The 17,245-nt window shown below is 32.6% G+C and overlaps 1 protein-coding gene across 1 annotated transcript in view; it reads left to right on the top strand.

Moving 5' to 3' along the window:
* golga7bb (golgin A7 family, member Bb) overlaps positions 1–17,245 on the top strand; it is a 42,044-nt gene that overhangs the window by 540 nt on the left and 24,259 nt on the right. The window contains exon 2 of the mRNA XM_056471128.1: positions 16,595–16,720. Within this exon, the coding sequence (XP_056327103.1) occupies positions 16,595–16,720 (126 nt within the window). The remainder of the gene's footprint in view (positions 1–16,594; positions 16,721–17,245) is intronic.

Below are 17,245 nucleotides of genomic sequence, written 5' to 3'. Positions count from 1 at the left end.
TGATACTTGATTCTCATTGGTTAGTTGCGTAATTCATATATTAATAACAATGGGAACACTGTGTAACTGAATAGAGATCGGGGAAACCCGTGATTCTAACTGTGCTCATGCCTCTCTGAATTGGGTAATAAAAACATTTGAACTTAGCTAAATGAGTATATAATCATTTACTTCTTTGCTAAATGCAGTGTTTAAAGCAGAGCATGCAACAAAAACTCTGATGTGATAATGTTGAGTTTAGTTAGCCATACTTACCTTTTTAGTGTACAATACATTTTACACAAGTATTTAGTTATAAACCTGTATACAATCCCAGCTTGGCTAGGAAAGTTTTCCTAATGTTAATAAAACATTCCTTCTCATTAGGTTTCGTTGAACCCTCCCTGCAACTTTCTGGGAATGTTAGATTTTGGCTGCCATTAAAATAATAACTAATTAATTAGTAAATTAGTAAATAAATAAATAAATAAATACATACATACACACATACATACATACATACATACATACATACATACATACATACATACATACATACATACATACATAAATAAATAAATGGAAACCCTAACCCTATGGAAACATACTGGAATACTATAGGGGAACGTTCTGTTCTGTGGTGGAAATCCTTATCCAGTGTCTTAGTTTTTTATCCCCGAAGGTTGTGAGTGATTAAGCTGTCTTGCTTGAAGATGAAGTGCCTTTTAATGCAACTGGCTGTTGTTTTTGTTGTCTTCAGTAGTTTGTACTTTGTTTAATTTCATCATTTCTTTTTACAGGTGTGAATTAAAGCACTGGTTCATTGTTGAAAAAGTTGTGCCAAAACAGTGGCAATCACATGTGGGAGAATTGTGTACAGTTACAAAAATCATGTGTATTCTGTATTGATGATTATATTGCGCATTGTGTAATGTACACAGGTCCTTGCATATTTGTAAAACCTGAAGTATACTTTGAGCTTCAGTGTGTTGGATGAGGAGAATGGAAAGTGATAGGGGCCAAAAGTTTTTAAACAAAGCATGAAGCCAACATGACATATGATGCCAAAGTACATCCATTTATACCCCTTTAACATCTCTCTTGAATAAACATAAATAAAAAATGATCCAAATACATATGCAAATGTAGTCTCAAATATAGCAATTTGATTGGCTGCTGTGCATGTTGTTCTGGTCAAATTATGTGCCGATGTGATTAATTTTGTATTTCATGACTTAATCTGCTAAAACGCATATCCGCGTCTGCTGACCCCTGGGGTTTTATGTGCTTTAGTTAACATTGAGCAATTCTGATTGTGCTTCTTACAGGTGAGTGGGCTGTACAAATCATCTGTAGAAACATTCTTCTCTCTATATGCACCAGACACTTTCTAAACACTTCATGTTACAAGGACTTAATAAGAAAAACAAACGTTTACTTGTGAAACTTTAAATACCTGTTTTGGACAATATTGCACAGTCTGTCTTAGGTTGTGTATAGTCAACTATAATATTATGTATAGTTAGAGTACCGCTCCAGTCAGTTAGTTATGTATCAGTTTAAAAAATTGCTATTATGTCCAGTGTTGTGTTCATATTTCTGTAGCACCATGGTCGCGTGAGACAGGGCATTTCTTTTATGCCTACACAGTAGCAGAATGACAATAAAGCTCAACCTGCCTTGACGAAAGACTTTTGGATATATATATATATATATATATATATATATATATATATATATATATATATATATATACACACATACATACATACATTCAGTTGAAATCAGAATTATTAGCCCCCCATTGAATTTTTTTTTCTTTTTTAAATATTTCCCAAATTATGTTTAACAGAGCAAGGAAATGTTCACAGTATGTCTGATAATATTTTTTATTCTGAAGAAAGTTTTTTTTTTTTTTTCAGCTTGAATAAAAGCAGTTTTTAATTTTTTTAAAACCATTTTAAGGTTAAAAATTATTAGTCCCTTTAAGCAATTTTTTCGATAGTCTACAGAACAAACCATCGTTATACAATAACTTGCCTGATTGCCCTAACCTGCCTAGTTAACCAAATTAACCTAGTTAAGCCTTTAAATGTCACTTTAAGCTGTATAGAAGTGTCTTGAAAAATATCAAATCAAATATTATTTACTGTCATCATGGCAAAGATAAAATAAATCAGTTATTAGAAATGAGTTTCTATTATGAGTAATTATTATGAGTAATTATGAGTAACTATTATGTTTAGAAATGTGTTGAAAAAAATCTTCTCTCCATTAAACAGAAATTGGGAAAAAAATAAACGGGGGGGGGGGATGTAATAATTCAGGAGGTTTAATAATTCTGACTTTATATATATATATATATATCTTACTTTTTTTTTTATATATACAACAGTTATGTCTGGTTCTTGAATCTGATTGGTTGATAGCCATGCGATATTCTGCCAGTAACAGCACTCGTACTGCCTCTTCACAATTCACCCTTGTGTATTACACTGCCCACATACAGCGACAAGCAGAGGACACTTTACAGTTGGCCATTTATTTATTAGTCGAGAATGTAGTTGTTTAGATTGCAACTATGTAGTTTATTTATAAGGATAATGACTATTTTAAAATATTTATAATTTCTGAGACAGCGCGTCTGCAGCCATTAGCCTGTCATTGAGTAGACCATAGACAGTTGACACTGTCCATCAACAACATGGCAACAGAGACCGCATAATAAGCCCTTAGGCTTAGAAGATGAGAAAAAAACGTAATTTCTAAGCTGATCAAATTATTATTAAACTGGTAAGTGATATTCTAAGTTGATCTCTCTCTTTTGTATGTTGTAGTGCTGTATTTATACCATATAAATATAGTGTATTGAGTGTGAGATGGGACTCGTATATCAGGAATGTGTGTTGTGCTGGCAGAAAGAAAGAAGAAATGCCTGCATGTGTTTAGCATTTTTCCCTATCGCAAACACAACAACAATCTGGAAGTGATTGCGCTGCTTTTTCGGGGTTAATTATTGTGATATCCAGATTGCAGAGAAATACCGTAGACTGTAATAGACTACTGTAAGGAGATATCTCTGTAGACTGATGACATTTCAAAGCCGTTCAGCCTTATAATCCTAAAGTGTTAGCAAAATAACCTGTTTTGTCATCACTTTAGACATTACGGAAAGTGACGTTGGTGAATAGGTAATGCCTTCTGCTGTTCTGATGTCAGCTGCAGGTGTGAAAATGGTGGAAGAAAGTATTTCCTACTACAAAAGTTTTTTTAGACTCTCTGTGTTTGATTTTCTTTTTTTATACTCACGATTATGCCGTCGAACTTGTATAAACGCAATATCACACTCGTAACAGTGCGATGTGGCTGTATATCGTCACTGGTGGGACACTAAAGCACTCTACCTGTGGCCCCGTGCCAACACACACCTCCCACCAATGCCGACATACAGCTACATCGCACTGCTACGAATGTAATACTGCGTTTATACAACAGTTCGACGGCATAATCGTGCATATAAAAAAGATTACTTTTGTTTTAGCGAATCAAGAAAAGGTAACACGCTGATTTAGTTTTGACAAATCATGTGATAATCAAAAATGGAACAGAATTAATGGACAAAGACCATTGCACAACATCTGAACTCTCTTTAACTCACTGGATGAAAATCTGTGCTTCATTCGCAAATGTTTTACACAATATGCCATGTTTGCGTACAAGTCGCATCTTTGAACAGAAACATATGTGTTTGGTTTAAAAGGTGCCATCTACAGGTCGCAGGTCAGATTTTCCACCACATAATGCGTGCTTATTTATTCAGAATTTTTGCTAATTACTATATTATTTCAGATATTTTCAGCGACTGTTGATAGTTTCATTTACAGTAGCTTTAGTTTTTTATTTATTGTCAATTTAAAAATTTGTATTTCAGTATAATCAAAATGTTTTAGCGCTCATAGTCTTAGATTATCTGATGTGGTTATTTCTTAACAACAGTTCTAGCATCATGTTGTTTTGCACAGGTAAATGCCACTTATGTAAGACACATCTCTTGTCTTCTATTTTACTGGCATTCTTAATACCCAGATTTAATTTGCTCTGTTGAAGAATGATCTCGGAATAGCTGCCCTTTATCCGTAACGTATCATCTAGTCCTATCCAAACTGCATAATAAATGGTTTATATTTAGGCATCTCTATAGACTGCATGCACTTTCTGTTTACTCAGCCGTCTTGTTTACAGATTTATTCAAAAGGTAGGCAAGACAAATCCCTCTAGTGAGAATACACAATGAGATTCCACTGCACGTAATGTATTCAGGGAAACCATTCTTTCCCTCAGCGAGTTTAGTTTTGCTAGGAAATTGAACCTGATTGTTGGCTCTCACCTAGCCAAACATTCACTGAAGTTAAAAAAATAAAATAAAATAAAAAATGTTTCCGCTGTCACAAGAAGAGTTGTCATGCTCTTGCTCTGGGCATCAAGTGCTCTTGTTGTCCTACATCCGGTTCGTTTTCATTAAAAAATATCGTAATGAGTCACAGGAATGTTCCAGAAACGCTCCGAGTGCCTTTCTTTCGCTTCACTGGTCAGTTTAGCATTCAGTGCCATAAACTCTGAGGCTACTTCAGATGAATCCTAAGTTTCTTCTCTGACAAACACCTCAAATGAAGTGGAGTTGATCCTTAAAATAAGCACTGGAGCAAATAAATCAGGTTGTTTTATGGTTTGGGGGGCGACTGTGACGACTGATGTGTGATGTGTTTGTGTTTTTATGGCAGAGCTGCAGCGTTAGATGCTCTTTAGAGGATTGCTGGCTATTTATCTGTCTAGATGAGACTCTGAAGTCAACAGTGTTTTTAGCCTTGTGCAGGGGCCACAACGTGCCTATTAAAGACTCCCACATTGATCTGTTGTGTTTTAAAGGCCTGGTGGCTGCACACATATACACACTCAGGGAGAGAGACTCTTGTTTACGGTCTACAAACAGGAATACCAAGACCTTTAGCCGTTGTTATATAAAGCAAATTTGTAAACCGTATAGACTAACCCTAAATATACATTTTATTATTATTATTCATTCATTCATTCATTTTCGGCTTAGTCCCTTTATTAATCAGGGATCACCACAGCGGAATGAACCACCAACTTAACAAGCATATGTTTTACGCAGCGGATGCCCTTCCAGCTGCAACTATACACTCTCATTCACACACAATGGACAATTTAGCTTACCCAATTCACCTATACCACATGTCTTTAGACTTGTGGGGGAAACCGGAGCACCCGGAGGAAACCCAAGTGAACACGTGGAGAAAATGCAAACCAGTGACCTTCTTGCTGTGATGCGACATCGTTACCCACCGCAGAGCACCATTATTATTATTATTATTATTATTATTAAAAATAAATAAACTTGGAATTTCATCATATTTTTACAAGGGTGCATAATAATAATAATAATTTTGTTTTGTTTAAAAAAAATTTAATTACTTAAATGCAAAAAACAAGCTAAATGTTGTATTAAAAATAAAACCTTTGTTATGTTTGTTTTTACTATTACTATCATCTTTATTATGTTAAATTGGTCTATTTACAGTAACAATAACAACAACAACAACAACAACAATAATAATAATAATAATAATAATAATAATAATAATAATAATTTGGTTTTAACATTTTTGATTGACATAAATGCAAAAAACAAGCTTAATATTGCATTAAAACAATAGAAATTATTACCTTTGTTTTCTATAATTACTATCATCTTTATTATGTTAGATTGGTCTATATACAGTAATAATAATAATAATAATAATAACAATAATCATCATCATCATAATAATAATAATAATTTTGTGTTCTTTGCAAGAACTTTTTACATTCATTTATCATTCGTTTATTCTACCAATCACTTTGTATTTTTTTTATTATTAATAATAATAATACATTTTATTTTAATTTTATTTTTATTAAAATCAAATAAACTTGGTATGCCCCCATATCTAAGAACTACTTAGATGCAAAAAACAAGCTAAATATTGTATTAAAAATAAAACAAATTATGATCTTTGTTTTTCATTATTACTATAATTTTATTATTTATTAACAATAATGGTAGTAATAATAATAATACTTTTTTCTTTGCAAAAACTTTAACTTTTTACATTTATTTTTCTTTGAGTTTAATACTTTATTTTGTATTATTGTTTAATAATAATAATAATAATAATAATAATAATAATTATTATTATTATTATTATTATTATTATTATTATTATTATTATTATTATTATTATTAAATTATTCTAAATAAAAGGGCTAGATTTGTTTTTTACTTATAATTATTATTATAAGTAGTGGTGGTAGTAGTAGTACTAGTATTGCAAATAACAATGTTTTAGCTTTTTTAATTAAACTTATTATAAATGTCAGGATATATAGTTGTATCCCTTAAGCATAAATACAGTCATAAATAAAGTCCACACACAGTCATCTCTGGTTACATTCTGTTAAACCTGCCTAATACTAAACAACTTTAAGTGTTTTTGACTCATCTGACTAATCCTTTACTCTGATCTCTAGAATATCTCGAGTTCATCAGAAGTAAACAGAGAATACCAATATGCATTCATATTAGTCACTAAACTGAACTGAACTGACCTAATATAAAAACCTGAAACAGTCTTGCAGTTAAAAGACAAGCTGAGTGCTTAATATAAAAGACGTTTGCATCCAGAAAGAATGAAGTGAGCAATGAGCGAGATCACGACAGAGAGCAGTTGGACTGTGTAAAAGCCCTCTTAAAGTGTCACAGCTAAAGCAACCTGTAATTTGTTTCATGTGACCCTGAGGCCATGTGCACTTAGAGAAAAACACACTGTCCTTTCAGGAGCTGCTGCGTTTCTACATTCACGCACGGTTTACGCTCAAAGAATCCTGCAGATCTGCTGAATCAATCCCAACTTTTGCTTCTGTTCACTCAATCTATCTGTGATTAAGAGATTAGAAATGTATTGGCCAGAAGAGGCATAAGGTCTGTCTCAATCTATCTTTTGTTATTTAGTGTGTATATTGTGAAATTTGCTGTTTGTTATAATATTTTTGAACTACTTAAGTGTCATCATTTTGCAAGTGTATTGTAGTGGCACACCTTTCATGCACATCCTTATGTATAACCTTTTGCAGCTATTCCAACAACCAGTATTAAAAAAAAAAACACGAGTAGGACCGAATCTTCTTTTAAAAAAGGTTTACTGAAGAAATGCAAAGCAAAAATACAAAAGTACAATAGACTCGATATAGCTCGGTCAAAAAACTGTGTTGCTTCCATCATCCATAACTGCAATCTACCCTATATGTACATACTAATGACCTCATGACATATTACTGTCAGAAGCCAAAAAATACCAAAGTAAAAGTATTTAAATTGTATTATTTATTAAATTATGCATTTCAGATAATACAATCACTATGAATTCTTATTATATTTAATATGTTTTAACCCTTTTAACTAAATTATTATCACAAATGAATTATGCATAACTGGCTCTACATGTATATTTCAGAGTACATGCTTACAGGCATCATTAGCAGAGCTCATTAATATTCATGACCATTCCAAATAGGGTAAAACCCAAGCTTTTCATTATAAGGGAAAGTCCTACGGTTATAAATGAGCATATAAAAACATTTCTGGAGATTTTTTTACTTATCTAAGCCACATACTGTGTATACTATGTAGATCTCAAAAAACAAATTAGCATATTGAATCAATGCATTTATGGTACCTTCAAAGACATCATTCAAAACTGTACATAAATTCTAGGCTACAATGACCATTCTTACAGGTTTAAAGCAACACAATAAGTAGATTTTATATATTAATTAATTTAAATTTTATGTATGTATTATTTTTTTTATTCCTTTAAAATAAAAATGGGTAACACTATAAAATAAGGTTGTAATAGTTAATGTTGGTTGATGAACAAACAATAAACAATACATTTATTACAGTATTTATTCATGTTAGTTAAGGAAAATAAAGTTGTTCATTGTTAGTTCATGTTCACACATTAACTAGTGCATTAACTAATGTTAACAGGCTTGTAATTATAGTTAAACTATGATTAATAAATTCTGTACAAGTATTGTTAGTAATTGATTCATAATTAGTTTATGTTAGTAAATACATCAACTAATGAAACCTTGTTGTAAAGTGTGACCATAAAATGTTATTATTAAGTGTCTAATAAGTGAGGTACAGGGTTATTTATTCATTCCATTCACTCAAATGACTGATTCATTCAGCAACGAACAGATCTTTATTTGAAAAACATTTGAATCATTGTTCAAAACACAGGTTCATATGTTGATTGGAGACTTTTTTTGGCAGATTTTTTTGTTTGTTTGCAAAATTGAGCAATAGCAGACAATTTAATACGAAAATAAAGCACAAAATATGTACTAATTATTTTCTGAATTATTGTATAAAATCAGTATCACATTTGCATTTGTTTTGGGACAAATGTAGCACTCATGTTGACAGATTACACTCTGATGTTGCTTAACTAAACTAATTAATTAAAATAATAATGATAATGATAACATTTCATAACGATGTTTGGTGTGATAATTTGGATTCAGATATTTTGCTTATCATATTTATAAAAGGTTCTGCTTGCAACGTTTGTGCTGTCATTTTTATTTATTTATTTTTTTGTTTAGGTAGCTTGATTTTATAATCTGTTTGCATTTAGATTCTGATATTTTTGGTATCCAAATGCTATTCTGTATTAAATAGATTTAAATAAATTCAAAGCACTTCCTGAGGGGTTATTTTTTTGCCTGAGTTGTACTGAGGCGTTCGGCTGATTTTCTGTGAAAATCTATTTGGTATGACAATCATTCACTAATAAACAAGCTTCAAAAGGCAGTCGCGTTCTGCTTAAAAGCAAATGAGTCTCTTGAGGAACCCAGAGAGTCAGTTTATAATCTCCTGGTGTTTAATTATTATGGATAACAGAATGTGCTCAAGATGAGCACTGGTTGATTATAAAGACATCTGTGAACATAATGATTAACGCATGTTTATTGATCTGTTTGTCAATAGAGTAAAAATTACTTCAGTCTTCAGTGTCAAAAGGCTTTGTAGAAATAATAGTTTTATATCCTTATCTCTTGATAAACATTTATTAAAAAATATATATTTATAAGAAATATATATAGGCGTTGTTAACTTTTTAATGCATTCCAACTAAATAAAGTTTTTATTATTCTAATTAAAAATGTTATAAATGTACAGAAATATCATTATTATTATTGTTATTATTATTATCATCATCATCATCATCATCATCATCATCATCATCATCATTAATATTATTATTATTGTTATTATTATTATTATTATTATTATTATTATTATTATTATTATTATTATTGTTGTTGTTGTTGTTTAATTAAAATAAATAATGATCACAAACTTTTAAATAGTAAAACCATGTGTCATATGTTAGGATATTGTATTAGTATTATTATTATTTAAAATTATTATTATTATTATTATTAATATTATTATTATTGAAAAAAATTATAATTATTGTTGTTGTTATGAATATTATTATGATTACAAATATTATTATTATCATTATTATTATTATCATTATCATTATTATTATCATCATCATCATCATCATCATCATCATCATTATTATTATCATCATTATAATTATTATCATTATCATTATCATTCATTCATTTTTTTTCGGCTTAGTTCCTTTATTAATCTGGGGTCGCCACAGCAGAATGAGCAGCCAACTTATCCAGCACATGTTTTATGCAGCGGATGCCCTTCCAGCTGCAACCCATCACTGGGAAACATCCATACACTCCTTCACACTTATACACTACGGACAATTTAGCCTACCCAATTCACCTGTACCGCATGTCTTTGGACTGTGGGGGAAACTGGAGCACCCGGAGGAAACCCATGTGAACACAGGGAGAACATGCAAACTCCACACGGAAACGCCAACTGACCCAGCCGAGGCTCGAACCAGCGACCTTCTTGCTGTGAGGCTATTATCATCATTATTATTATTAAAAACAATAATAATAATAATTATAATTATTATTATTATTGTTGTTATTATAAAAAATATTGTTAATGTTGTTGTTGTTATAAATATTATTATGATTATAAATATTAATATTAATAATTTAATTCTCATGGTTATTATTGTTTAATTAAAATAAATAATGGTCACAAACTTTTAAATAGCAAAACATATTTTAGAATATTATTATTATTAATATTACTTATATTTTCTTACACCACATTATTCAGCCATTATTGTCGACAACTTAAACAAAACTAACATTTTATTTACATTGTAGTAAAACAAATGCAAAAATATGTTAAAGCTTAAAATATTTATTTGTTTTGGAGGTTAAACTGTCATAAACTACTTCTTCTTTAAGTCTTAAATGATGCACATTACTGCTTTCCTTTATTTATGTTGTATGTGGCTCTACATCATGAACCCAAAAGCTTCTTTCACTATTACAGTATATTCTCTATAAGAGTACAGTGACGTTGGGCATCTGGCCTGATCATCATTGAGTGTTAACAAGCATGATTGATATATTTCATATTGCATCTGAATGGTTTCACTGTCCTTTATATGCTGCTTAAAACTGAGCCTATAAGCTTGTCTTATTCTCCCTCTCTGTATCGAGTCCAGAAAATTGCTAAACACCCAGCGCTGCAGGGCAGAAAAGTAGAGTTTTTATGTCTCTCAGTCGATTGGAGAGCTTCACTTCTGACATGCACGCCTATAAACTGCTATTAAACCCAAGCAAGTCTATCTTTTGCTTCCTCTACGATGTCTCTCAAGCACATCAGCATTTCTCTTTTTCTGTGGTAGGAAACCCGAGCGCTGTAAATGTTCTGCCTCTGCCACATCTGTTTAAAATCATCTTCCCCATTCGCAAGGGAAGGAAGAGGAAATGCCCCTAGAGCCTATGAAGTCTATGAAGGTACACATCTTTCTTAGTAATATGCGTCCATGGATCTGCTTAGCTACTTGTGAAATACATCTCGGTATAGAATCCCGAAAGCACCTTTGGCCCCTTAGATGTTTCTGCCGGACAGTTCGTTTCATTAAAATTCATAGGCATTTCCTCAGCTGATGAATTTTAATTGGCCGTGACCATCGTTTTGCTGAGGGTTGTGATGACCGGTGATGCTAATGGTCTCACTTTGGGAAAGTCACTCTATAACCTCATTCACCCTTTAGACTTTAGCCGTGCTTACTTTGACAGTTCAGGATTTACAGAAACCGTTTGGAGACTACACTTTTGTGCAATCTGGGAATGTGTCCACTGATGGAGTCTACTTTTTTTATTATGTATTTATTTTAGATGACAAATCATCAGCTGGCACAAATCATGCTGTTTTTGGTAGCCATTGTTTGTTTATATTCTTGTTTCCTAGACATAGTCGCAAGTTCTCATTAGCTGGGTTTTCATCACCCTGTGTTAATGTGCATTTTAAAGTATCGTATAAGGAGTGAGTGATGGAAATGCCAAATTTGAAAAACACATCCTTTAAAGGGCACCTATTTTACCTTTTACAAGATGTGATAAGCCTTTGGTGTCTCAAGACAACGTGTCTGTAAAGTTTGTTTTATATACCCATCAGATAATTTATTATAGCCTCCAGAATCTGCCCATTTTGGTGTCTGAGTACATTGTAGGTGTTTTAGTAGCCTGTAGCTTTAAATGCAAATGAGCTGCTTCTCCCCACCCACCGCTCTCACATGTGTGTCTGCTTCTTATGTGTTACATCAGATAAACAGCACAGTGACAGACAGACAGACACGGATGAAGCTGAAATAAAATAAAGCTCACTAGTCTAAAATACCAAGTAAGTTCATGTTATAACCGGCTCAAAATTGTAACATATTATAGAGACAATGCAGATCAGGTAAATTCAAAATAGAATTTTTTTTTAACTAAAAAGCATAATAAACAAAAGTATTTAAAGCAATCAAAGTCAGTATAAAAGGAAGTCAATAGTAAAAAGTGTGTGCATAGTAGTGTACTGAGCTCATGATCCAAAACAAACTAAAATAATCAAAACGCCGGGCAGGGAAGTCCGGCTAATTGAGCTCCCCTCTCATGTCAAATGTTGGACTCTTATAGCCACCACATAATGGGTCTCAGGTGAGATGACCCACCCACAAATCAACAGTCATTGCAGTCACAATAACACAACCAAAATAACCAGATACTATACGGGACCTAACAGTTTATTTCATGTATTTGAGTTTATTCAAGCCATTCTGAAATGATGAGTCTCAAACAAATGCCATTGGCAACATACACGCGTTAACTAACACATTGGCTGTGGTGATTATAGGGGTTAAGAATTGCATAGCGATTTTACTGACTTTTTTTTACAAACACGCTCTGTTTTAAAAACGTTTTATCCATAAAAAAAAAAAATCACAGATTTGTAGCAATATTTTGATCCCAGATTATTTACAAAAAAAATGGTCTGTGGACGTGTGTATATGTGTTATTATAGAAATGTGGCGCCTGTCAATCAATTTGGTGGGCAGGGGGAAACCACACTCCTACGTTGCGGCGGGCCTCAAAATCACTGTGATTTGGGTCCTATTTTAACATCAGGAAATTAAAAAAAAGAAACTTGTTGGGTTTCTATCACTCTAATATGACAGTGGACACACTATACATACAGACAGTTCTGTCCAAACAACTTACAAAAGCTGATTTTCATCATAGGTGCACTTTAAAATGCAAAACTAAACAATTACACTTGCTTCAGGTGGTTTTAATGGGTGCTCTGATGTAGTGGATATTATACCCACATGACCAATCAGATGTCTCAGTTATGCTTGCCTTATTTACAGCTGGTTTATAGCGTACCAATATAACAGTTAGCCACTCTAACAACTTGATGGAAATGCAGCAAATTAGCATTTGTAATTTATTCTATTTTTGCAAACTCTGAAAAGATTTGCTTAACGTTAGGACAGAAGCGCAGCTATCATGACACATAGCACAGTGACTATCAAGTATGATCATATTAACCCCATTCTGTCAACATTGCAGCATTGTTCGCTGTCATCACTGTATACATTTTAAATTCCTGCTGATTATTTAAAAACCCTGAATGGTTTATCTGCACAGGTTTCAGGGTGAGATCTTGTCACATGACAGCCCTTCAAGTCTAGTATATTTAGTTAAGGTTTTAATAACTGATAAAGTTATGGTCACTAATAAGTTAAACTTTTCTGAATTTAATTGTAATGCAATGATGCGCATCTTTCATAAAGCTGCTTAAAACAATAATTATTGTGAAAAGTGCTATACAAATGAATTGAATTGAATAATTATTAAATAACTATCACAGGGTCTGATCAAGAAGGTCAGAAGATGACTAATGCAGGGATTAGTGAATAGGGCCGATTTCGAATACGTCATAAGTAAAACTTCTCTCCTTCAATTTGCAGATAACAGTTTAAATGACCTCCCGAAGTGTGATTAATTAATCATATCTTCTGGGAGAAATCTAACTGCGGACAGGCAGGTGGCCAGATAAGCCAGTTGCTGCTTATGGTTATGCTAACAGCTGCTGTGGGATTTGAGTTATTATGAGCATCCTCAACCTGAGTCTCTGTGAGCGACGCCTCTGTGGAGGAACGCAGGGATAATTAGGCTCGTCTCATTGGCGTGGACTTAGAGGCTTTGTGTGCTGTGGCAACAGTGAAGACTAATTATCATTCACGTCCGTCTTTATGAAGCTTTGCTTGCTAATTCTGGCTTTCTTTGTATTTGTTCCAGCACTAGACTGTGTGAAGTCGTAATGACAACATGTAGCTGGTTTTATCGCTATATATGAATGAAATACTGTTCAGAGGTCAGTCTTATATAATGTAAAAGACTTTCATCTGTTAAAAAGAAATTAACGCTTTTCAGAGAAAATTTTCCAGGACTTTTCTTTGTCTAATTCAAGTGAACAGGGCTCTAGATTTTTTATATATACACTGCCTGACAAAAGTCTTGTCGTCAATCCCAGTTGTAAGACCAACAAATAATAACTTGACTTCTAGTTGATCATTTGGAAAAGTGGCAGAAGGTAAGATTTTTCCGATGAATCATCTGTTGAACTGCATCCCAATCACCATAAATACTGCAGAAGATCTTTTGGAACCCATATTGACCCAAGTTTGTTGAAGGAAAAATCATGGTTTGGGATTACATTTAGTATAGGGGCATGTGAGAGATCTGCAGAGTGGATGGCAACCTCAACAGCTGGTGGTACAAGACATTTGTGCTGCCCATTACAGTACAAACCACAAAAGAAGGTAAATTCTTCAGCAGTATAGCACTCCTGCTTCCACCTCCACATCAAAGTACCAGGATTGGCCAGCCCAGTCTCCAGATATGAACATTATTGAGCATGTATGGGGTAAGATGAAGGAGGAGGCATTGAAGATGAATCTAAAGAATCTTGATGAACTCTGGGAGTCCTGCCAGAACGCTTTCTTTGCCATTCCAGATGACTTTATTAGTAAGTTATTTGAGTCATTGCAGAGATGTATGCAGTATGCAGTCCTCCAAGCTCATGGGAGTCATACACAATATTCATTCTTTGCACTGCAGCATGACTTTATATTCTATACTGTACATTATTTCTGTTCAGTGACAAGACTTTTGTCTAAGCAAAGTCAGACCTTACTATACTAATTAAATCATTAAAAATCAAGACATGATCATATTTTATTTTGGTTAAATAAGCGTAATCTTCTATATAATATATATAATATATATATAATATATATAATATTAGCCCCCCTGTTTATTTTTTTTTTCTAATTTGTTTAACGGAAAGAAGATTTTTTTTCAACACATTTCTAAACAATGGTTTTAATAACTAATTTCTAATAACTTATTTATTTTATCTTTGCCATGATGACTAATTAATATTTGACTAGATATTTTTCAAGACACTTCTGTACAGCTTAAAGTGTCATTTAAAGGCTTAACTAGGTTAATTAGTTTAACTAGGCAGGTTAGGGTAATTAGGCAAGTTATTGTTATTGTATTATAACGATGGTTTGTTCTGTAGATAGTCGAATAAAAATATAGCTTAAAGGGGCTAATAATTTTGTCCTTAAAATGGTGTTTAAATAATTAAAAACGGCTTTTAATCTTGCTGAAATAAAACTGAAAAAAAAGACTTTCTCCATAACAAAAAAATGTTATGAGACATACTGTGAAAGTTTCATTGCTCTGTTAAACATAACATGGGAAATATTTAAAAAAGAAATAAAAAAAAAAAAATCAAAGGGGGGCTAATAATTATATATACTTAGAGAGAGAGAGAGAGAGAGAGAGAGAGAGAGAGAGAGTTATATATATATAATCTTTGATAGATATATATATATATATATATATATATATATATATATATATATATATATATATATATATATATATATATATATATATATATATATATATATATATATCAAAGATTTTGTTTATTGGTTTGGTTTTTGATTATTCATTGGTTTATTGAATATTTCACACCTTCTTTCTATATATTTCATTCATGTCTTTCCTCTGTTAGCAGTAGAGAGAATTAACAATAGACTTATTTTTGGCATCAAAGCTTTCAGCAATTACACTAATGAGACTGCAACTGTGAGGCCAATTAATTTTTGTAGAAAATAAAGCTGTGAGCCTTGTCTTATATCTTGATCTGTTAAAACACAGATTTGTTTACAAGGGGGAAACAAGGTCTCAGAAGAAATAAACCGATGCATTGCTTTCAGTGCATTAGGAAAAACTCAATAATCTTACTCAATAATCAGTTGTTAATATAACTTAAAAAATAAACGTATGAAACTTATTATATTGCCTGACGCCATTGTAAACGGACAAAATCCTTGAATAGATCTGTCAGAATGTATACTGTCAATTAGAGAATTCAGGAGAAATAGGACACAGCAAATAGCCATTAGGTCTGGTTTCAAGTCTTAAATTCATCAGCTTTCATTCTCTCTCTTGGCTCTCTAGTTCTGCTTTTTCAAGAAGGTTTTTACACTTAAAGTCCTGAAACAACTCTTTGAGGGCTTCTTTTCCTTCTTTTGACTGATGCTCTGTCTTCTCTCTGGCCCAGATTTTATAAACACACATTCATATTCCTTCATATTCTAAAATATTATTACCTCAAAGGCCCCCTGTCTGTTTTTCATTCTGATATACTCTTGATGCGAGGCCAATCTCTATCATTTCATATTTTGTCAGATTTCTGTGTTTCTTGGAAGACGTGGAAAGCGTAAATCGTTAAATTAATTGACACAATGTCACACTGTCAGGACCCTCTCCATATTAAAAGTCAGATCACGAATTCTTATCCACATATGCACAATGATTTAACTGCAGGAGAAATGGTTTCAGTGAAAAATGTTTCAAATGATGCACCCGCAGGATCTAGTGGTATCAGTGAGCTGGCAACTACATCCTTTGTCATTTAACGTTTCAGAGGAGAGATGTATTTTATGTCTTTCTGCAGTTCCACAACCTTCAGGAGCTGCGTCACACTGCGTCTCTGGCCACCAAGGTCTTCATTCAGAGAGATTACAGCGATGGCACCATCTGCAAATTCCAGACCAAGTTCCCCACGGAGCTGGACAGCAGGGTGAGCTTCAGATGACTCTTACTATTACTGGCATTTATGTGGGCACTAATTCACATTAGCCAATTCTCAAAAAGGCTCAGTGTTTGTTGTTAATAGATTTTTACTGAAATATAGAAGTATACTACAGTATATACAGTCAGAATTATTAGACCCCTGTATATTTTTCCCCAATTTCTATTTAAGGAAGATAGTTTTTTTCAATACATTTCTAAACATAATAGTTTTAATAACTCATTTCTAACCACTGAATTATTTTTATCTTTACCATGATGACAGTACATAATATTTTACTACATATTTTTCAACACAGTAGTATTCAGCTTAAAGTGCAATTTAAAGGCTTAACTAGGTTAATTAGGCAAGTTAGGGTAATTAGGCAAGTCAACACCGTATAACAGTGGTTCATTGTGGAGACAGTTGAAAAAAAATATTGCTTAAGATATAATATTAATATTGATATAAGGTTGAGAATAATAATATTGACTTTAAAATAGTTTTTAAAATATGTACAAACTGATCTTCAGA

Source organism: Danio aesculapii, chromosome 13 (assembly GCF_903798145.1).
Source record: "Danio aesculapii chromosome 13, fDanAes4.1, whole genome shotgun sequence".
Lineage (NCBI taxonomy): Eukaryota > Metazoa > Chordata > Actinopteri > Cypriniformes > Danionidae > Danio > Danio aesculapii.
This window is presented reverse-complemented; position numbering and strand designations above follow the sequence as displayed.